Consider the following 22,615-nt stretch of genomic DNA (forward strand, 5'->3'; position numbering starts at 1 on the left):
GGTCTGAGTCTAGAGAGAGAGAAGAAAGTTACTTGTAGCAAACAAGAATTTATTCTACCAAAAATACTTATGACAACGCATCCTAATGTAATACAAAAATAAAAAGAAAGTGAAAATACAATTCTATATGATCACTTTCTTACAGGCCTCATATATTGCTTTAATAGAGGGACCTAGAATGTGGCTAGGTTAAACTGAACACAACTAAAACTTCATAAGAAACAGTAAAAATGGCTCTGGAACACAGTAAAGGGAATTAATAAACAGAAAATACTGACCAGGAAAAGAAAAATAAAAGAAAGTAATTTGAAACAAGCCATAACCCTTGGCGACAGGACGTCTTTAATTTCTCAATAATTCAGATGCTGCAAGTCAATTGTAGTGAGTGTGTCTGTAAAAAAGTCAAAACTGTCAGCAGAAATATCTACAGGACTGTCCAGAGATCCTGGCAAACTGGGTGAAACTGCATCTGAAAGCTGTAGGCAGGAATCTGTGGAGAAAACGTTAAAGTCCTGTAAAGAAGGGACATCTAGGGCCTCAGGACTGTCATTGTTCAGGCCAGCTGCACAGTTCTGGGCCATTGTTGATAGGCAGTTTTGAACAGTGGGTGACTGATGCTGAAAATGTTTCAGATTTTTCTCATTGCTTGTTAAAGGCGAAACTGGGAAACTTTGGGACTCTCCATTGTGTACATTCTGAGCCTGCTGTTGAGATAGTGCATTTTGTTGAAAAGTGTAACCTTCCCTTTCCAAAAGAGCGCCTGAGACATTATTGAGAGTTTGCTCAAAGAGCGATTTCTCCTCCTCCTCTTCTGCTTTCTCGCTGTCCTCTAGATTCTTAAATTTCCCCTCACTGTTTTGGTTCTCCTTACACTGGGTCTGTCTCTTGTGCTTCATCCTTCTGTTCTGGAACCAGACTTTTACTTGTCTCTCAGTCAAATCCAGCAAAGCTGCGATCTCTACCCTCCTTGGTCTACAGAGATACTTGTTGAAATGAAATTCTTTTTCTAGCTCCAAAAGCTGGGTGTTGGTATAAGCCGTCCTCAGCCTCCTAGATCCACCGTTACCACTTTCGGGGATTTCATGAGACTCTGTAAAAACAGATAAATGCACAGTATGAATTTTAGCATCCCAGCACATTCCACCTCAGCGAGGGGAAAGATATATGTGTGTGTATATATATATATAGCATAAAATATCAACTGCAACAAAATGGCCGCCCTTGGCTGCAGTAAATCCATTGTGTTGCACTCCTGTGCTCCCGATACTGTGGACCCCCTTCCACCTCAATAAAATTATTGCATCTAGCTCCCAAACCTACCAGAGCAAACTTTATATTAGCCATACTACAATTTATAATTAATGCATCAGCTGCTTAGCTGAGCAGGAGCAATCTATCACTCTTCATTACTGTCAAATATCCTAACTCTAGGACAGCAAGACAAGAGGAGGTCAGCTCCAACTCAGATAAATCATCCCACATTAAACAAGTTAGGGAAAGTTTGGGGTTTTAATAACACTGTGGAGCCCACCAGTTTATTTCCTCCTCCTCCTCCAAATCATTTCCAGTGAAGTTGGGAAAGCAACAATCCAAGGAAAAGGGCTAGCTCTAGGGGAAAGTCTTTGAACTGACCTTTGTGGCTTAGGCAGGCTGGTCCAGTGGCTGAGGCTGAGGCCGAAGCAAGCGGGAGGGTAGTTTTCTTGGAGGCTTTTTTCTCTTTCATCCAGGGGTACTCCGGAGGCTGCAAGGCGCCGGCTGGCACCGGGCTGCTGCTGCTGACATTAGGGCTCTGCTTGGGACGGCTGCTGCTGGTGTGGCGAGGGTGGCTGCCTGGGTTCAGGCTGGGGATGGTCTGCTCAAAAGGAGGAGGAATCAGTGTCGAGTGTGAAAGCGTCGAGTTCTTGATTGATGAACTTTGAAATGTATCACCGACAGGGGGAAAAGATGTCAGGCACTCAGCAAGCGATGGCTGACTATTGATAAAACCAATCTCTCGCTCAAATTCGAAATTCATGGCCTTCAACTCGCAGCCCCCTTGGAGAAAAAGTTCCCTCTTATTGAGGGTTTTTGGGGGGGAGGGGGGAAAGGCCCAGGAAAAAGGAGAGAGAGAAGAAAAAATATATCATAGAAGATCGCTGGTGGGGTGTTTTTTTTCTAATTCACTGATTACAGCCGTATGGGGACCGTGCTACTATTAAACTATTGAATTCATGGAGACAAGGTTGAAATTGGACCGAATTGGCTGTCACATGATTGCCTCTGCCCAATGACAATTTGGGCTTTAATCAAAAGAAGCCACTGTCTGTTTGATTGATCCAAAAAAGTCGGGAAGGAACGCCTCATTGGGGGCCAGAAAGGCTTTATTTACACTTTTTAGGGGGGAAATTATATATCTGTATCTATCGGCTTTGCGTCCTAATCTGAAATGATCTGTGCGTGCGTGTGTGTATATGTGTGTGCGTGTGTGTGTGTGTGTGTGGTTGCTTGTCCTGCAGACTGCTGCCCCTCTTGTCTCCTCCCGCACACTCATCTCATTGTTTGGGACTGTCAGGAAAACGCTTTGCACCTCGCAAATCATTTAAGCACCTCAATCTGACGCTTTGAGTCATTAACAAAGTAATCCATTAATCTTCAAAGTTTTGACACCTAGGGCCCCCACATCTCAGACACATAAGAAGTTTCACCCAGGCAGGAGTTACTGGCAGAGAGTCCTGCTTTTTTCCTGGGGAATAGCACTTCCCCTAAACTAGTTTACTGCTCCCGAATTGGCATCTCTATGACACTTTTGCTTTGGGGGGAGAGAGTATATACAGTATGGAGAACAATTGGCCGCCGATCTCTGAGCCCATTGTTTAGCAGGATTTTCCGCTGCAGCCTTGCTCCTATGGGAAGAATAACATAGAAACAGCTTTATGGTCATGACTTTTCACTGCAGTTGACTTCACAGAAGTGGACCATAATATATCTATCTATAGATATAGATATAGATACTGTAAATATCCTAAGCAATCTAGTGCTCGCGTCTGCTGACATGTTTTGCTTAATAACCGTAGTAGACTGGGTCTGGTGAGTATGTTCAGTTGCAGGGAAATATATTGGAAGGTAGTGTCAGATATGTATATAAATATTAATACGTCAGTGGAAAATGCTGCAAGGATTCTAAGTTGAATAACTGAACATGATCTAAAAGCATTTGCTTTGTTTACAATCGTTTTGATTTACCACTTACAAAGCTATTAAACTACTGAACGCTGATGTTTTGAAACAATCTTTCCAATCAAATCGAGAAGAGTGGTAAAAATATGATGCTAATGGCTACATTTATTTATTATTATTATTATTATTATTATTATTATTATTATTATTATTATTATTATTATTATTATTATTATTATTATTATTATTATTCAACACAATGAACAAATCCGAAATTTTATTTTCCACAGCACACAGGACATATCTGTTTCGTGTAGCTTTTTATATTCAAGATGAAAAACATCACTGTTGTGCCTTTTTTTTTTTTTTTTTTTTTTTTTTTTAATGGTCTAAGGAAGCCAAATCAGCCTCGCGCTGGCAATAGCTGCTCTATTTCGGAATTGCATTGAAAGGAATCGCCAGAATCTTTGTAAGCGGTTCAAATAACAAACTGATCATTAGACCTCCACTCTATCAGAGGTTGACCAAAACCCTTCGGTTTGAAGCTAATAAATCCACAAGATGAAGTATATCTGGGAAAGGCTCGGGAGGAGGAATGGGGTTGGGGCATTTTAAAGGGGGGTTGTTTTGTTAGGTTGTTTAAATAAAATATAGAACAAGACTTGTCATTTAATACCTCAAAAGGGATGCCTTATAAATATAGATGCTGTTGGAAAATGCTGGGGGTTTAATTTTCTTGCTTTTACTCCAAACAAAGCTCTGGTGATGCCTGCGCGTGATCAATCTTGTCCGCCAAAAGGTTTGACAGCTACTGGCCCTTAAGAACACATTTAAACCTTCTTGCTCTTTCCAAGATCAAATGTGACCGAGCAAAGAAGGAGAGCAAGAAACGCAAGTAAACAAGGAAAAGGGCTCCTTTTAAAAATGTACTGTTACAGGGTTATTCTCAGTATTGTGGGAACAGTACGTTTCTATTTGGCTTAGTGCTGGGGGTTATTTTTCCTTTCAAATATTGGAATTAACAGTAGGATGAAAAAAGCAATAAAGGGAGAGAAAGAGGGAGATTTGGAGTGTAACGAGGCTTTGTAAGTAAAAACCGTGTGGGTGTAGGTATCCTGCGCATTTATTTGTTTATTTATTTATTCTATTTATTTTCTTGTGGTCGGTGTAATACAAAAACCACCTGGAACAAAAGGTTTTTCTCTTCGGACAATGAACGTAACATACTTGTAAAAAATCTATTACTCTACCTTTATAATTATGTGTTAATCAATAGATTTTAAAAAAAAAATCCACTATAGAGATCTAAAAATTAAAACAAACAAGATTATGATATATTTTTTCTGGAAAGAGTAGGGGAAATTGCGCTCATATATATATTTGGAATGAGAGGGAGGGGAGTAGAGAGCCAAATTCTTTCTAATATTTTTATAAATTTAATTATCTGTGCTAAAAGAAGCAACACATGAAGAATTCATAGATTCTGACATTTCCTTTGATTTTATTTAACCTGCCTAAAACAAGAGTTGTTTAAATAAAACAGAAACATTTCCAAAATAATCCTTTCTGGATTTATCAATTGCCAAAATATATTTTCTTCCTCTTCAGATTAATGTTCTATCCTAGGTCAGTTTTGAATATATATTATGATTCAATGAAAAATATCAGACAGATTCTAAGCAACCTCTTCTTCAGTTGAGGTTATATATATATATACTGTATATGTATACAAAATAAATATATACAAAATCGCTTTCTTTGATTGAAATGTTATATATATTTTTGCAGAACACCTATATATAGATTCGTGGATACATTATAATATTTTCAACAAACTTCAAGCAAGGATGATTCTCAGAACAAGATAAAGACTCACGATTAATAATATTTTAGAGTGAGACCAAAATGGCGACATTTTTCCTGTGCATTAAAAGGTACAGATACTGAAAAGCATGGGTTAATATATACATGGCATATGTTTATGTCTCTATATACATACATGAGTATATTTCACCCGAGTCTATTAAGGTTCACCCTGATTTATAGCCTGAATTTTAAAAATTAGGTCACATAGTATTATGAAAGAAAAATCTTATTTTAGTATGTTAATTTGCTTCTCTGGTTTCCAGTTAATACAGATTCCTATCGGAATAGCTTTGCATGTGACTAGCTTGCTAATTTATTATCGAAAGCCGTGCAAAGAGTAAATATTTTACAATATTGCATTTTTTAACCGAAAGCTAGAGCGCTCTTGTCTCCCCTCCCCCACCAGGGCCAGAAAAGGGAGGAGGTGAAGTCGGGTGGGAAGTCAGATTAACAAAAATGAAAAAACACAAAATCGGGTCTTTTTTTTTTTTAATCATAGACGAATAGGAAGCAACATATTGAGAAGAAAATATTCCGAACTATATTGTAATCCTGTTTATGAGCCTGAACTAGCTTTGCTTCCAAAAAGTGTAAACAACCCTAAACAGCTGGTTTATTCTGGTTTCTTCTCTAGTGGGATGATGAACTGTATTTCTCACTATTACATTTTATTTTTAATTTGTGCCTTCAAAATATCCATGTACATGATCTTATTTTTATTCTTCGCTCTCTTTGCTTTATTTAATTTCCCCCTCCTCCCAGCACAATGTAACAGTCGATGAATTGTCTGTTTTGACCCTGGGAGGAAAAGTGTGGGAGTAGAAAGCTCCCAGCTTTCCAAAGGTCCCTCCAGTGCAGAGGCGAGAAGAGCCTTTTCCATACGGACGGCTGTTGGTGAAGTGGGTTCCTGCAGGGGAAAAAAAGAGCCCAACATGGCGAAATCCAACATTCCTAGAGCAAGGACCAGCTTACCCTTACGAGCACTGTCTCGGGAATCACTCTGTTCGGCGCGGGCACCTGAGTTATGTGGAGCAGTGTTGTTTGCGAAATAAACGTGGTTTTGTTTCTGACCCAAATAAATATTATTCAGACAAAAATATCCTCCCCATAGCAGAGCCTGTAAGCATGCCTGCAGCTCAGCACCTAACGTTATGGACACAAAAGGCGGATCGTTTGCATCCTTGGTATTTTCAACGCTGAAACTGTCACAGCTCATAAGACATACTAGGATTTGCCAATTCACTGCAGGTTTTAAAACCTTGATAAGGAAAATAGAAGGGGCTGGAGGTTACGTGGGTATCGGATACGTGTGTGTATCTGTTCACTTAGTGATCACATGGCTTGGGTCTTTTTTAACAAATAATCGTTTCTTAACTCTTTATTATTCAGAATAAAAACTTTATTTTTTTTCAGAATGTGAGCAGCAAGGAATGTATAACTTTCAAAACAAATCTAGTCTTTTCAGGTTTACACATTTTCCATTTAGCTGGATGTTACAAGCATAAATTATTCAATTTGTGATCCATTTTTTTCAGAATTTATTGCATTATTATATTTTTAAATAAAGGAGTAATAGTTTCCTTTCAAATGATATTTCCTACTTATGCCAATATGCCATCTAACATACGGCCAGGTAAATACCTCCTGAATATTCAGGGTACAAAATTTTATATATATATATAAATATGAACAGATGGGGATAAATAAAATTTTAAACACTTAGATTATTCAATGTTTTCAAAAAAAATATAAATTAATCTGAATGTTCACCAGCATACACACATTGAAAGACTTAACACGTATTAATAATTGTCCAGGGAGCCCCTGTTCAAGCGCCTTTGATTTCTTTCTCGCTAGTTAAAAGAAGTGCAATAAAAAATTGCTTCCCCGTGGGATCAATCATGTACGAACAAATTCACATTTCAGAATTATTGTTATAGAAAATTTGTTCATATACCCTGTTTTGATAAAAGTGTAGAAGTAAAGTATAAAGCCTATGTATACTCCCAAAGCGAGACACAAGGCTACAGTTCAAGAAGATAAATATCCACTATTGAAACTATAGAGCAATTCAAGCAACAAATATTGCTACGTCACATAAACTATAGAACGCTTTACCAAACCAAACAAAACAAAAACAAAAAAATAGAGGGAGATGGGAGGGTGGAAAGTACTTTAAAAAAGTTGGGGACTTCATTCCACTTAGTAACTCATGTCTGTTACAGATGGGTGAGTTTGGGCGCTTCCTGAATTCTTCCCTGAGAAGGATGGTGAGAAGTAAGGTCTGTGTATGTTGGGTGTGGATCACAAGGTCCATGGTGGTGATTGTTGCCCATTGGCCCAGTACCACTGTAGTCCATGTTGGCAGAGGAAGGATGAGGGAGATGAGTTAGACCAAAGATGGAAGGCCCAGAATTGGTCATGGTGTCCACATAGTTGCCCCCCACATAGACGGGGCTTCCCTGTATATGTGGATTTCCATAACTGTTGCCTTGAAGAGGATGAGTATCATATTCAGGAGTAACCGCTGCTGTCCCCGTGTATCTCTTTTGAGGAGGCGGGCAATTATTGAGAGGAGCTGGATATGATGCAGGGATGCCATAGGCATTTTGATGAGGCTTGTTAAATGATGGAGGCGACTGGGGCTCATAGGGAACACTGTTTACTAAAGAATGCATAGAGTTTAAATACCCCCCAGGAGCTGGAGGCACAGGACTTCTGCTTGGGGACTGTCCTCCTGAAGAGGTCATCATGCCCTTTCCCTTTTGATCCTTTTTATATTTCATTCTGCGGTTCTGAAACCATATTTTGATTTGTCTTTCTGTGAGATTGAGCAAATTAGCCATTTCTACCCTTCTTGGCCTGCAAAGGTATCTATTGAAGTGGAACTCCTTTTCCAGTTCTACCAGCTGGGCACTTGTATAAGCTGTACGTGCTCTTTTAGAGGAGGCTTGCCCTGGAGGGCTTTTATCACCAGCACAGCTCTCACCTATGTAAATCACACAAAGAATACAATCAGCATGGTGGAACCTGAACACAGTAACCAGAAACAATAGAAGCCATGGCTAGGATTAGTGTCTGTAGATCCCAGCTCTCTGGTATACAAATATCCTAGTGAAACATACATATTTCTTTCTATAACTAAAATATGCCAGGCTAAAAGCATTGAACGATTCACCATTATTTTCCTTCACCTTTGAAGTGTCACTATATGACTATAACTGCCTCAATTAAACACAACACTAAATATTGTAGTTTACCTGAAATAATCCTTATACAAGAAGAAAAGGTTTTTAAAAAATGAGTCTTATGAACTCTTTAATGCAAAAGTCTGATTATATTTTATATATTATTGTTGGTTTCCTCAAAGCAGTCCAGAGGATTTAGATATTTCCATCAATGGAATCCTCCAGAATGGTCTGAAAATCTCATCATACACACATGAACTCTGTGTGTGTGTGTGCACACTCACACTCATGTGCGCATGTCCCATATATACAAACAAAAATATAAATATAAACATATACATGTAAATATAAACATAAATATAAATATATATGTAATATGTATACATATATATAAACACATTGCTTTTATGAATAAAATAATACTTGACATACAACGTTGTAAATGATAATATTATCAAACCATAAGAAATACATGAAAGAAAAATTTGTTAAAGTTTTGGAATCTACTTCCACAATACACAGGAAATGTAGGAAGTGGTAAATATAAACAAAATATCTGGGAACAGAAGCTTATGTTATCGATTTAGGTGTACTTGTGTAATAATAGTGTTGATATACACTATAATCCCCCAGTAGTATTTTTATGGACCTAACTTTATTTTACTCATAACTGATCTTTGTTTACCAGACTTGTAACTTTGCCAATCAATCTGCTAAAATAAGAATAGGTTCTGAATATAAGTAAAGCATTGATCCTGACTGCAGATGATAATGAGCTATTTTATTCCAGTTACACTTCAGCAGGGCTAGGTCACTGTCTTATTATTCTAATAGCACTATGCCAACAAAATATTCAGGATGTGCCTCTGGCTAGAGGCCTAGGCCTCTATATATTGACATCATTTAATAGAAGAGGGAACATAACCTGTGGAATGGAATGTTACAGACTAAAAGGTAAATGTTATATCAACCTTAGACACTAGAAAATAGAAGTGCCTGGAAACTAAATAACTTAGAAATAATTTGCAAGGCTAAGTTTAACATTTTACAAAAGTCACTTTAATGCAATCTAAAATACTTTCTAGAAGATACATGGTTAAAAAGTTATATTAGAAATAAGATTACTAGCACAATATGTTTTAAAAAGATGACATGTCTAGGACAAACTACAAATACCTGATCCCACAATTTGGCCTGTGAGGCTAAGTAAGTCACTTATAATGTAAATACATTTCATACCTGAACTGGAGCTGCTGTTTTTCTGCTTTGTATTTTGTCGAGACTCTTTCATCCATGGGAATATTTGTTTGGACATGGTGGGTGAGTTAATAACTGGGCTCTTGGTAGTGTTAGTTGGGGCAGAATTGCTGCTGGCATTTTGAGGTGGTGAGACAGAGGGTGGCGGTGGAGCTGGTGCCTGCTGGGCTGGAGGCTGTTGCTGTTGCTGCTCTGAAATAACTGGGGGCTGAATGGGTTGGCTAGTGATGGTCCTCATGCAACTCTCATTGATTTCATTGGCTTTATGGTGGGACACAGAACTGCCAGGTGACTGTAAAGAGCAAGCTGGTCGATGATATTCAGTTTCCACAAGTGATGAAGATGGAGGATATTGCTGCTGACTAGCATTATAAGTGAAACCATTTGCTCCTTGGTAGGGGTAGCCACCATAGATTGCAGAGCTGTCGTAGTAGGTCGCTTTTTGCATTTCGTTGTTTCCCAATATTTATTTCACAAACTGACAGGGTCTTGACACCCTTAAAGAATAACATTGGCACCCCTCTGTCACGTGACGTTCTTCCTCCAATGGCCTCTCCTGGTAGACCTAGGGTGTAGCGAAAGCACACTAGAGTGAAGAAATAGTACAAATCCATCTTACTTTCAATAGCTAAGTGACATGAAAGCCATAAAAGAAAAAGTGGTCAGCAATATTTAGCAGCATGACTTGGCCTTAGGCTAAGAGAATTTCGATATAAAAGCTGCCTGAATTTACTGGCAGCTACAAATATGTGGTTTACTGCACCAGTAGAAGGGTTTTCTAGGGTTTATAACACCGTGAATTGTGTTTTATCATTTATCACACAAGGAGTTATTTAAATACAACGCTTCCAGATAAGGGTGATCAAGGAAAACGTATGTTACACTAAGGGAGTGGTTCTCTCATTCACTTTCACTGCTGTAGGAGAGTAATAAACCTTTCTCCTGTACTTCACAGTAACCACTGCCATCTTATTTTTAATATTTATATTGTGGTTAGAGTTTGGATAAGACTTTTTAATTTCACACACACACACACACACACACACACACACATTAAGTGGGAAAGAAAAAAACTATGTCAAGCCTTTCCATTCAAGAAGATCCACACGCACACAGTCTAATGCATATTTTGTTTGTCTATAAAATACTTGACAAAAACAATACAAGCTGACACACATTAAATGGAAGAAGCAGTACTTGCAGATTAAGCCGGTACTAATTTCGATATTTAATACCAAACCCACCTCATGCACATAAATCAGTTTTAACTGCAGTGAATTTTTAAACTTGGACACAGATTTGGCAACGAGGACCAAACAGATGTACAAAGCCATCAAAGTAAATAATTTGGGGACTGTTCTCCAGTTGTCACTTAGGAGTTTTCTCTCAAGTGAGCCTGGTAGAATCGGCCTGTTTGGAATTTCCATTTCTTATGTCTTTCACTTTAAAAAAAAATCCCAGAAATGGAATGTTGTTCTCTAGGAATGACGATTATAATCAAAAGTTCGTAAGGAATCAAGACACTTTTTATAGTTATTTTGGAGCTACTTCTTTTCATGGAAACTACCAAATTCTACCTGTTAAAACATGATGGATTGGAAAAAACACCAGGAACCTGAAAAACCAGCGTTCATCTCCATGACCACGGCTTGAACTTTCCTTCCAACTTAACGATAATAGGTTCTGTCTTTGAAACTGCTATGTAATTTGATGTATGAGGGTCATTTGGCTAGAGAGAGGGGATGGACACACAAACCATAAAATGCTCCTACAGCCCGTGCGAATCTTTTTTGTTAACTCATGCTGTTTACCTGCCTGAGAATAACCAGTTAAAGATGTGTCCTTAGTAATGGGAAAGGAGATCTGAATGTTATCTCCAATCTCGGAACTCTTACACACACATTATTTTCAGAAATTAAAATCCTTTTCTCTACCTCCCACCCACCTCCCTGTTGCTGACAAACAGCTACACCAAGTCAAAAATAGTGCTCTACACTCTCATGTTGCTTGATTTTTTCCAAGGCACCTAAAACCACATGAGCCTTTGGGGAGAAAGTGTTACACAATGTACACCAATAATTACAAATATATGTATTTCAAGTGATACAAGTTACTTAGAAAGGAACGGTCCCTTTCTTTTATGATAGACTAGTTAATTTAATAAACCCCCAAAAGGCATTACCATTTGATTTTTTATTAATTAAGACCCATGGATGTTATTGAATTAATAAGCTGGTCAAGATCTGTAAAACATATACTGAAAAGCATATACACATAGATTTATTAATTTCCAGTTCTTCAATTATAAAGCACAACCACCTCTCTCCCCCCCCACCCCAGTTACTGTGCCTGATTCTTAGGCCCTAAAGTAGGTTTCATTTGGTTCCCTTGAAACATACAGAGAAATGGGACTCAGTCTCAGGAAAACAATACATTAATTAAATAATAGTGATCTTAGTGTCATGGTCGCCCATTTAAAATGATTCACTTTATTTTTGACATTTAAAAGTTTGTTACAGGGGGGAAATGCTGAGTAGAAAGTCTGGTGGAGAATATTTCCAGAGCTCTGCAAGGAGCTAAAACAAAAATAAAAAGCAACTTGATTTTGAGAGAGAAATATTTTAGGTTCTGGTAAATCTAGTTGCAGACAGAGCAACTCAGGTTTTGGTTTCCAGAGTTAAGCAGCTTCTGCAAAGTTATGGAAAACTGGGAAGCTGTGGGTACAACATGGCCATTTATCTTGTTTTAAAAGTGCCAGAGATACTAAAACCAGGGGAGGACAAAAGTTTGTCACTGAAACTGGTGCCTGGGCTGCCAGAAATGTTTCTCTTTTACACATTGAAGACAAAGGGCCTGACTCTGTTCTCAGTTATACCCGGGCGACCCCACTGACTTCAATGGGGTCGCATGGGAGTGAAAGCAAAATTGGGCCCCAAAAACTTGGAGTGGCCCTTCCCCCGACAAGATCAATATTTGCGCGTTAAACAAGTGCCACTTTAACAAGCTCTCTGAAAGGTAAAGAAGACACGGAGGAAAGTTGCCTTACTAGGGCAGATCCCCCACTTGTTCCCCATTTCTCCATTATTTCCCCCTCCCTGATACATCTAACAAAATTCCTTCCTTCCAACCCCGCTCCCCCCCAGCCCGAACTCTGATCCAGGAGAGAAAAGCAGGCAGACCCTAAAGATTTCCTGACAGATAAAGAAAAGTTCAGGGAAGAGGGAGAAACTGCCTGCATGCGAAGTGTAAGGGTATCAGTCACTGCCTGGGAGGAAGCTCCCGCTTGTGAACTCTTCTTGAACCGAGATTTAAGTCTATGGTCATAAATCACTGGGACATAAACTCCGCCATTCACAACTGATAGCAGCGTATTTGTGGCCTGCTTACCTTAACTTCTGACGACTGAGGCGGAAGCCAACATGCTCTTTGGAGGCTCGGCGACACACAACCCAGGGAGCAGGACTTTCCCCCAGCCAAGTCCCTTCGGCTCCAGGATGGGCACAGGCTCAAGTCATCTACACCAGGAACCCACCAGCCAAGACTGGAGGAGCACTCACTGCTCAGGACTCGCAAGGGATTGCTGGTTCGGCTCGGACCCCCTCCCTCTCCCTGCTCAGCCCCTAAGGCAGCAAGCGGGTCCCAAAGATAAGAGCTATCAAGTCTCAGGGCTTCCCTCATGTAGTGCCACAGAAAATGGGTATGTTTCTTATGAATATTACACGCAAAAGACGTCTGGTGAGGGGAAAAAAACGCAGCCGCCTCGGGAAGTCCGGGGCAGGGTGGGGGTTGCAGAGAAGGAATGAAGGAGTGAGAGGAGAGAGGGGAGTGAAGGAGTGCAGCTCCCCCCGCACCGAGGCGTCACTAAAGTCCAGGAAAATTATGCTAATGAAGACAAACGGCGCTCACAAAGGGTCACTCCGACCAGTTTTTTGTGTGAATCGGTTTTTGGTAGATATGGAATATTCTCTACACGAGCTCACGAATGCTGAAAGTTATGGGAGACCTAGTCAGTAATAATAATAACAATAATAATTAATCTGTGGTTTATGTCTTTCATCCAAGCAACTCCTATCAGATCTGTGCTCTGGGCAATGCTTTTAGTGGAACGAATTAAATAATTATAGTTAGTAATTAAACATATACACACGCAAATAGAGATGTACACATGCACACACACCCATATAGATATCCACATATATCCACATAGATATCCAATACTGATATATTCACCTATGTGCAGATATAGATCTACGCATACATACACATAGATATACCTATAGAGATATCCACCCATATGTGCGTGTATATACTTTCACGTATGCACACACATACATTTGACACACACACTATGCCTATGTTGGCACACCTATCTGTATAGATTGCTGGGGTGTATCTGGAGGGTTTATGTTTTGAGCTTCAGTGCTTTAAAAAAAAATAACCCAAATTTGACAACAGAAATATACGCGCGTCAGCAACAACCATGGAATTCCTTTCGGTTACATTACAGTTCGAATCAAGTTTAAGACTATAACCCCGCATAAAGGAGCCGGTTTGGGTGAAACACATTTAGTGGAGATTTAGAATAATTACGAGGTGTAAATTTGTCGTTTCTTCGTTAATTAAGGTGTTAAAAATATAAATACTATGCTTAAAACCGCAAGGGAGCACAGTGTCACCTTAAAGCGAAAACAAAGCAAACGACAAATAAAAAGCACTATAAGGCCAGGGTGGCCTCTTATGCATACCAATGGTTTTTGTCATTTATGGCTATACAAGATTTATGGCTTCATGCACCAAAGCTGTAAACAGAGCACTAAAACAGAAAACACTTGCTCCTTATGGCATATTGCGATGGCACAACATGAAAGGGGAAGTCGGGCAGCGTAGGAGGGGAGAAGAGGCAAAAACTCACTCGTATGCATTTTGCTTTAAACAGCCCCTTGAATGTTGCATTTGAAGAAAAGCTTCTTTAGTCAATAATCAACCCCACACTTTTTTTCTGAAACTGCTGATTTGTCTTTCTCCCTGTTTCCAGCTAAAATTGCAAGATGCAATCAAAGAGACCCCTACAGAACCCCTACAGAACACTCCTAGAGCAAATAGGGGAAACTGGAAGATGGTTACTTATACATCTTCAAAAACCTCCAGACTCAGGAAACAGTGCCGATTTTGGGAGCTCTTCAGGATACCTCGGGACTATTTGGTGTTTTAATATTAGCGCGTTTAAAGTTTGGACTGAAATATGTATTTTGTTTTGGAAGGGGGAGGAATAAGGGGAAGATTCTTTGTTCTAAATTGTGGGAATTGTTAAGGTATTTTAATTCAAGAAATTAAATGGTTTATTGAGCTACTGCGGTATATTTTTTCTTGATACATTTTACTGTATAAGAAAAGAAAGTTACTTTGCAATAACTCTAGACAGGTCCTGTCTTTCTCGCTACGCAAAGATGTAATTTTAAGGTGCGCAGGTGATTTTTCTTTGTATGACTGGATTTGAATTTGATGTAACACATAAAAATGCGCATATTAGCACTGAATGTTATACAAAGATAAATGCATGTATCTTTCACTAACAGAGGGCCGAAATTCCCTCCTTCCCTAATACCCCACAGAAGCCAATGGGACTGCAAGGGTTTAATTTGAGGGAAGAATTTCCTCTATATTTGGTTAAATATTTGAAATTTGAAATTTAATGTATTTCTGGAGAGTTTACATTGAATCGGAGTTCTCTCCACTCACGGAAATGTTGTCAGTCTCGGTGTAAAATAGCTAATATAAATCTTTATTGGGTCCGTTCTGGCAGAAACGCCTAAGATTATAAACGATTTATAATTTCGGCATATTTTAGGGGGAAATAATTGGTGGGAAGAATATTCTACCGTCTTCAAATTGGGGAAAGGAGAGAATTGAAGAAATTACTGATAAAATGTACATTAAAGTAATTACACTGATAAGCAAGGATGTGAGTTGCCTTAGAAAATGAGTGCATTATCAAATATTGCAAACAAGCCTGTTTAATCTGCATTACCGTGTGTGTTATCGAACACCATAAAATCGCAATTGACACTTCATTTTGTATTTACTCAACACTCTGATTATTTACACAAGCAGAAAGGCTTTCGAAATATCCATCTACACAACTGTTCTTGGTCTCCCACGTTTTATATTGGGACTTTTTTTTATTTATGAGTGTTTTAACTGGGTCAAAAATGCACCAGAATTGGGTCGTAAATCATCAGAAACGATGACAAGCAATAAGGCTGCAATTAAAGCTTACATTTTATTTTCACGACGCGTTTTTGGCCCGTTTAAAATATGGTTTGACCTGCTTTAGCTTTAAACACACTGTTGGGAGTGAAATAGCCCTTCTTTAATTGCGTAAGAAAAACACTATGGCTAATAAAGAGGAACATGCTTCGTTATGTGTGGGGGAATTGGCATTTCTTTGGGTCAGTTCTGTTCGGAGTGTATCTGTTGGCAGCTAAACCCAAATTCTACATTTCCGCTTTCTGGAACCGTGCAGAATGACCGCGAGTCGTTCTAAATTAAACTCTGCCTTTGTGTTTCAGCAAAGAACGTTTTGTTTCTAATAGTTCGATTTTTTTTCCATGACCCGCTCATAAATTGAGTAATTACAACTGCCCAGTAATTTGGGACAAAATGACACAGCCGTATCTAGGCGAGCACGCTGCCCCAACTCACTGGAAACATAAATCAAACCTCAGCACTCTGACCTTTCCCAAAGCTGGAACTCACTGGTGGATGTAATTTTATATAACATTTGTCCCCTTGTAGAACACAAGGAATCCCTTCATTTTTGGGTTATTTGAGGTGCATTTCCCCCTACACAATATATGTAGTTATATAGCGCAGGTTACGACATAGTGGTAGAGATAGGAAATTTAGTGATCACGTAAATCCTTACAGAAAGGAGATTGTCCCCTCCCCCCTCGCTTTCCAGATCCCTTATTCAGAGTAAAACAAATTTCCAGAGGCTGATTTATTGTTAGAATCGGTGGATGGACATTTGTTCATAGCCAGATAATTCTTAGCTAAATCCAGGTTTGGTTTCACTAAAGAAAGAAAGGCAATCCCTTCTCAACTGGAATTGTTAACCTCGATATGGTAGAGAGCTAATCCAGCCCTGCTCGCATGGTAAACAAAGTACCACTAAGCATCATAAATAAAATGGCAGCACAATTGCATACTCATCGATTTTCGGAGCCGGAATCGGCAAAAGAAGCACACAGCAAACAAAACAATAACAACAGCCACAAATCGAACCCCGACTCCATTCCAGGGGTGTTTCTCAATCTCCTGAAATACTCTTGTATACACAGATATGTATGTATTACAAGAAAAATAAGATTCTCCCAGTCTCCACTTGATCGTAAAAGACAACAGTAATGTAGCTTTAAAAGAGATTTAACAGAGGGAGATCCCCATAAAAGAAACACAGAATCTCTAGGGGGGAAAAAAAGAAACTCTCTGGTTTCTTTGCTGCGAAGAGATACTTGAATATTTTCCGCAGCAAATTGAAACAAAGGGGGAAACGAAGCTTGATTTGGATCCACGCACACCCTTAAGCCTTTTCTACTGACCTTTGCCTCGACCAGCAATAACTCACCACATAAATGAACAATCAACGGAAATACCTTAAAATAAAATCCATCCTTTTTAACGAAGCATTTCGTCCTATCAGCTCGACAATAACCTTTCCATAAGGAACGAAAGCTGCAACCGAAATGGAAAGCTCTTGCAGAGGAGAGGGAGGGAAAAAATAATAGAAAGCAGTGCTTGCTCTGAACAGAAACTGGAAAAGCGTAATCACAGACGAAGCCAGCCCGGGTCTCCACTCCAAATGCCACAATAATGCGCTGTATTATGTGCTCACGTGGTCATACGTCAACTTAAATCCTTTTATTTGAAATAGGGAATCATTGAAGGAACAAGGTTTCTAAGCGCAATCCTCTGATTTTTAAAGCCTTAACCAAATACATTAAGAAGAATTTAAAGAAAAAAATCAGGAGCCGGAGATGGTTATTTTTTTCCCCACACTTAATATTTCTTTACACAAAATCACATGCAAGGTAAGAGAAATTATTTTCATATTATGTGATTACAATGAACTTTTATACTAAACCTAATTAACTGGCATTTCCCAAACAAAACCGCCACACTGATCTACATTTAATAATGGTGTGTTTTGCAATCCAATAATAAAGTCAACTCTTGATACTATTATTTCAATAAGGACTTCCTTAATGACTACTCTGATTACCAATCTTCCCTACAGGCTTCTCTATATTGCTATTGTATGGCGCTTGCTTAACACCCACACTTTACAACAGGGCAGCTATAGAAACTAAAAAGACCTGCAATTACCTGACAAAGGCAAAAAGAGTCTCCTCTAATAATGTGGTTGATTTTTGTCGTTGTAACACCCTATGAAGAATGCGCCTGGCTTCTGTGTGGAGGATCTGAATTTTGCAAAATCTTCTGGGACCTTCCTGTTAAACCTGCGCTTACGCATTTCCTATACAACTATTTGAGTGATGCACAAAATTATAGGCTTCTAACGATGAAAAATTTAGAAACAAAATGATCTAACTGTCCAGGAAAAAAAGAAACAGCCCTCATATACGTCCCCTGAGTTAACCTATGAAATGAACAATTTTCTAACCTGAATGAAGTCTTCCCTCTAAAACTTAGTTTTTCCTATTTACACAATCCTACCACAGACAAAAGAAATCACAAATTCAAAGAGCTCTTATAAAGATAGTTGGGGTAAATAACATATTTCACACTTGTATTGTGCTACTGTGCCACTGTGGTGACTTTTACACTCCGAATTTCTTACCACCATTGTGCATTTTACAATATATCATTTGCCTCAAACCTTTCCCCACTCTAGCATTTTTACAGAAAACTTTTAGCTTACTTTTTATATTCTTTTATCACTTCACCAATACTTGATTGGCGATAATAAGACTGTATAAAAAGATTAATTTTATCGTCTACAGACTTTATGGTCAAACTGTATATAATAATCTCGCTTTGATTGTAAAGTGGAACATAAACGGTTATTGGAATTTAAACCACCAGTAATAGTATAGATTAGTAGACATTCCAACAAAGTCAGCGTGACATTAAAACAGAAGAAGAATTTGCAATATTTGTAGTGGAAGTGACTTTGATAGCAGTAGAACATTTATATATTATCCTCGCTAAGAACCTTGAATTTAAAAAATCCTGGAAAATATAGCATCTTAGACACACATAGCAAATGCAACTCCAGAACTCTAACACTATTTTAACTGTATAGCAGAGTACTACATTTAAACCAATAGTGAAATTTACTAGGGATGGATTCATGGCTATTTTAAATAAAGTGATTTTAGATTCCATAAAAGAAACACATAAAAAAAGTTCTTATGCAACAATGCAACTGGAAGTAATGGATAATGGAGCAGATGCTGAAAAAGCACAGCAAGTCTTCCTTGGGTCTGTTGTAAAAAGTTATCGACTGCTTTGCATCAAAAGCAGAAAGATGGCTTTAGAACTTGCAGTCCTGAGCAAATAGAAACTACAAACGCAATAAATCACAATCATAAGTCAGAGGTACATCTTAAACTTAAATGCCTTAACGCGAGCTATGACTATTGGCTTCAAAAACCTATTTCTATGAACATCTTTATTAGAATTAATGATCAAGCTAATGTTAAAACTACAGTTTAACAATTAACTTATTGTATGTAGTGGATAATTATAAAGTAAAGTAACTTCTTGATGTATGAATTACTTCTTCAGGATGTGCTTTAGAAGAACGGGGAGACTTTCTAACTTTACCGGGTCCTGGACCGCAGCTGAAAATAATTCCCTTTCAACGGTTCTGGAATTCATTTTCTTTGGTCAAGTATCAAGATTTTGAGTTTTCAAACACAAATTCAAATGGACTTGAAAGTAGCAGAGGTTTGGTTTGCCTTGCCATCCAACATATTGCTTTGTTCCTGGAGACTCAACTTTGTTTTATTACCTCAATGATTTGGAGCCCTGAAAAGTTTGTTTTAAGAGCTGAAAACCTTACGTTTCTCCGAAGATTTACTATTGATTTTTTTATGCTTTGTGCACATGGCTTTGCGTTGAGATTCCAAGCAGCAATATCAACAAACAGCTGTTTTAAAATATGTGCTAATAAAGAGAGTCCCTTTGTGATAGATTTGAATGCAAATATTAGTATTAATAGTCCTTTTAAGTGGCTACATAAATCGAAATATTCTTGCTCTCTGTCTACCTTTCATTGTTATGCTTATGTCACTAGTTAAAAGGTAAGACTATCCCCTTATGTGAATGAAGAAATGGAAACACTATTTGATATAGATTTTTTATTTCCGTTCTCTCCCAGTTGAAATTCACAGGGCAAAGTTGTTTACCTAGAAATATGTATTTGTTACTGATAAAGTTAGTTCAACTGAATTTTGACAATTCCTTTTCAGGTTAAAAGAAAGAGTGTATTTTAAAACGATACAACCTATTTAAAGACATTTTTACTGAAATTGAGTGGAACTTGAGAATATATGGTTAATTTACAAATCACAATTATTTCTGGACAAAGGTATATATGTGGGGCAGGCGGGATAAAATTATTATTCTATTAAATAATGCTTTCTTTTTTCTTTTCTTAAAATGGGAATGAATGGATATTTGCCGTGTCTGTTTGTAGGAAGGATTTCAACAGGCTATTAAATCAACACAAGCAGCCCTTGTAGCCCTATAATTTATGGCCGCCTTTAAAAGGTAGTAAACTACACTAATTATGTATCAGCATAAAACATAAGCAGGTAAATCTGGCAAGGATTTGAAATAGTTCTATATAATCCTTTCTCTTCTACCACTGCCAGAATAATATAGTCACCATAAAGAGCATTACATTTCTTTGTTTAAAAAACAACTGAATCACGAAAGAAACATGCACACAATGCAGAGAAGTCCAAATATATATAAAATACATAAAACCTATGCTCCTCTGGTGTATTTTCTGAAGCAAAAGCCAGAGTTTCTAAAATCAAAGAACATTTATTTTTATGTTCCTAATTCCAAACCACACAGGAGTCATTGCAAAACTACTCAAGGGAACCAAACAAAAAAACTGCGAAAGCCACCCAACACTAAAACTGTTTCAACTACCTGTCTCTTGCTTTGAGACTTCGATTTTGGAAGGAACTAAGAATGGACAAAGAAATTACCAACCTCTTTCGCTCTTTAAATTACTTTGCATCTTTCCTGTTTCGAATGCCTCTATGAAGACTGCTATTAATTCTGTTCCATATATTTCTTTGTCTGTCGAGACACTCGCATTCACCAGCCATATAAGATGAATGGATTCAATCCGGAAAATTCCAACTAGGTTAAATATTTATCACAATAAAATCTCATTGTAACAGCATCCCCCTCCACCCCCCATATGCAAGCACTAGGAAATATGAACTCTACACAAAACTATCCCACAACAGATTTTTTTCCCGAAGTCCTTACCTCCTAAAATTTCTAACAGTGGACTGAATTGTTTCTTGCTGTTATCGCTCAGTAAATCGTCTTTTTCGGTGCACTGGAGTTCTGTAAATAAGCAACAAGCAATGCCTAAATGAGAATCAGAAAGGAAGATATTTATTCATACAAAAAGTATTTGGTTTGCTTAATTCTTTTAAAAGACAAAAGTCGTGGATGTGCATAGAACTACTGAAGGGAATCCATTGATTGGTGTAATGTGTAAAAGATTATTTTATACAACAGTAAAGAACACTGGTATCTGAACATGCCTTTTGTGGTAGACTGCTATGCCTTCTGTCTCCAAGTGTTTGGAAATATTGTCATTCCAAACTCTTGTTACATGAATGTATGCTTTATTTTCCTCTGGGAAACCTTTGTTTAGGATCATTTAATCAAGAGCAGACATTAAACACAACTAGCGATGTTCATCTCTGTTGAATAAATCAAGGAAGAGGTTCCAGTTTAAATGTAGGACACGGTATACTAGGATTTTTATTCAAATACTTAAGGATTCCAGCCCGAATCTATTCCCATTAAATTCTATGAGAGTTCTGCCGTTGACTTCAATGAGAGCAGGATCGAACCCTTCAACTCTTTAATAAAAGCTGTTGTGGAAAAAGAAAAAGACGAAGCAGAAACATTTAGCACTTCGATATTGTAATTTTTTGTCGGTCTTATAATATTACAGACCCCAAGAAGCCAATAATCATACTCTTCAAATATTTTGGATCACATTTACGAAGGTATTTATCAGATATAATAACGTACTCCATGCATTCATTATTCCTAATAAAATCCTATGTATTGTATCTTAAGATTGCCAGCAAATGTAAATGCTAATAGCTAACTAACACGATTTCTTGGAAGAATGTCATCTGAGCCTTGGAAAATATTACGTCTGTCTTGGGAGAACTTTTGGAGAAGAGATTTTTGCTTTGCTAATTTAGTAGCTCCATAATTACTATAATAATTTGAAATTTGGTGTAGAATTACAGTCTATAGAAAATAATGCAATAATAGCTTACTGGGCTGTTTATTTCCCTCTCATAAATTTAGAGGGCTCACTGATAACATCTATAAACAAATTGAAAGTTAATTTTTTCAGATAGCTATCTCCAGCTTTAATTCGGTTGCCTGCTGTTTTCTTAGCTCTGATATTCACATCATTCCAAAAATACAGTGGGGGCATAGAATACTTGTATTTTATGTTAAAACTCGTTCTTTAACCATTTTGATCCATAATCAATAATCATGTTATCAACTACAATAAAATTGATCCGAATGTCTTGATTGGATTTAACCCACCCTCCCACCCCCCTTTAAAATATAGAATGTGCATCTGAAAATGGTGCCAACGACTTTCTGCTATTTATTTTGGAGCTATTAAGTTACACCACAATATTTTATACTGCCACAGTCCTTTAAACTATACTTCTTCTTGAAAGAGTTGCTAAGTAGCAATAAAGCACTTTACAAACGTTATGACTTTTTTTTTAATTTGTTGTTATCCCAAATTCTAATATTCATTGCGGCACTTTAACTTCGTACATAAATCGTTCAGACTAATGAGTCATAGAGAAATTTGCCCATGACTTTTC

The 22,615-nt window shown here is 37.8% G+C and overlaps 2 protein-coding genes and 1 long non-coding RNA gene across 16 annotated transcripts in view; 1 reads left to right on the plus strand and 2 right to left on the minus strand.

The window, feature by feature from the left end:
- Positions 1–32: 32 nt before the first annotated feature.
- On the minus strand, positions 33–6,128 carry HOXA2 (homeobox A2). The gene is made up of 3 exons (XM_005296979.4): positions 5,995–6,128; positions 1,633–2,882; positions 33–1,090 (listed from the first exon to the last, which is right to left on the minus strand). The coding sequence occupies exons 2-3, from the start codon at positions 2,012–2,014 to the stop codon at positions 351–353; spliced, it is 1,122 nt and encodes a 373-aa protein (XP_005297036.3). The 5' UTR covers positions 2,015–2,882; positions 5,995–6,128; the 3' UTR covers positions 33–350.
- HOXA3 (homeobox A3) overlaps positions 3,512–22,615 on the minus strand; it is a 35,859-nt gene continuing 16,755 nt past the window's right edge. For 2 of the 14 annotated variants that reach the window (XM_065583395.1, XM_042861658.2), the window contains 4 exons: positions 21,003–21,083; positions 20,718–20,870; positions 9,450–10,032; positions 3,512–8,011 (listed from right to left, as the gene is read on the minus strand). In XM_065583395.1, coding sequence (XP_065439467.1) covers positions 7,242–8,011; positions 9,450–9,915 — 1,236 coding nt within the window. In that variant the 5' untranslated portion in view covers positions 9,916–10,032; positions 20,718–20,870; positions 21,003–21,083 and the 3' untranslated portion in view covers positions 3,512–7,241. Of the gene's footprint in view, positions 8,012–9,449; positions 10,054–12,854; positions 12,994–17,094; positions 17,262–17,852; positions 19,288–20,717; positions 20,871–21,002; positions 21,108–22,615 lie in introns of those variants that run through there. The other 12 variants (XM_065583390.1, XM_065583394.1, XM_065583391.1 and 9 more) reach the window with 10 other exon arrangements.
- LOC122174821 (uncharacterized) lies at positions 13,024–22,494 on the plus strand. Its single transcript, XR_006177155.2, has 3 exons — positions 13,024–13,164; positions 14,503–17,557; positions 19,278–22,494. It is a non-coding gene; the product is annotated as an uncharacterized LOC122174821 (long non-coding RNA).

The sequence above is a fragment of the Chrysemys picta genome, chromosome 2, assembly GCF_011386835.1.
Source record: "Chrysemys picta bellii isolate R12L10 chromosome 2, ASM1138683v2, whole genome shotgun sequence".
Lineage (NCBI taxonomy): Eukaryota > Metazoa > Chordata > Testudines > Emydidae > Chrysemys > Chrysemys picta.

What these genes read in the sequence shown, in the direction of transcription:
- HOXA2 (XM_005296979.4), bottom strand. Translation starts at nt 2,014, where the DNA reads ATGAATTTCGAATTTGAGCGAGAGATTGGTTTTATCAATAGTCAGCCA. An exon ending in AGCCTGCCTAAGCCACAAAG is followed by an intron (nt 1,091 to 1,632) that starts GTCAGTTCAAAG and finishes CTGTTTTTACAG; the next exon opens with AGTCTCATGAAATCCCCGAA.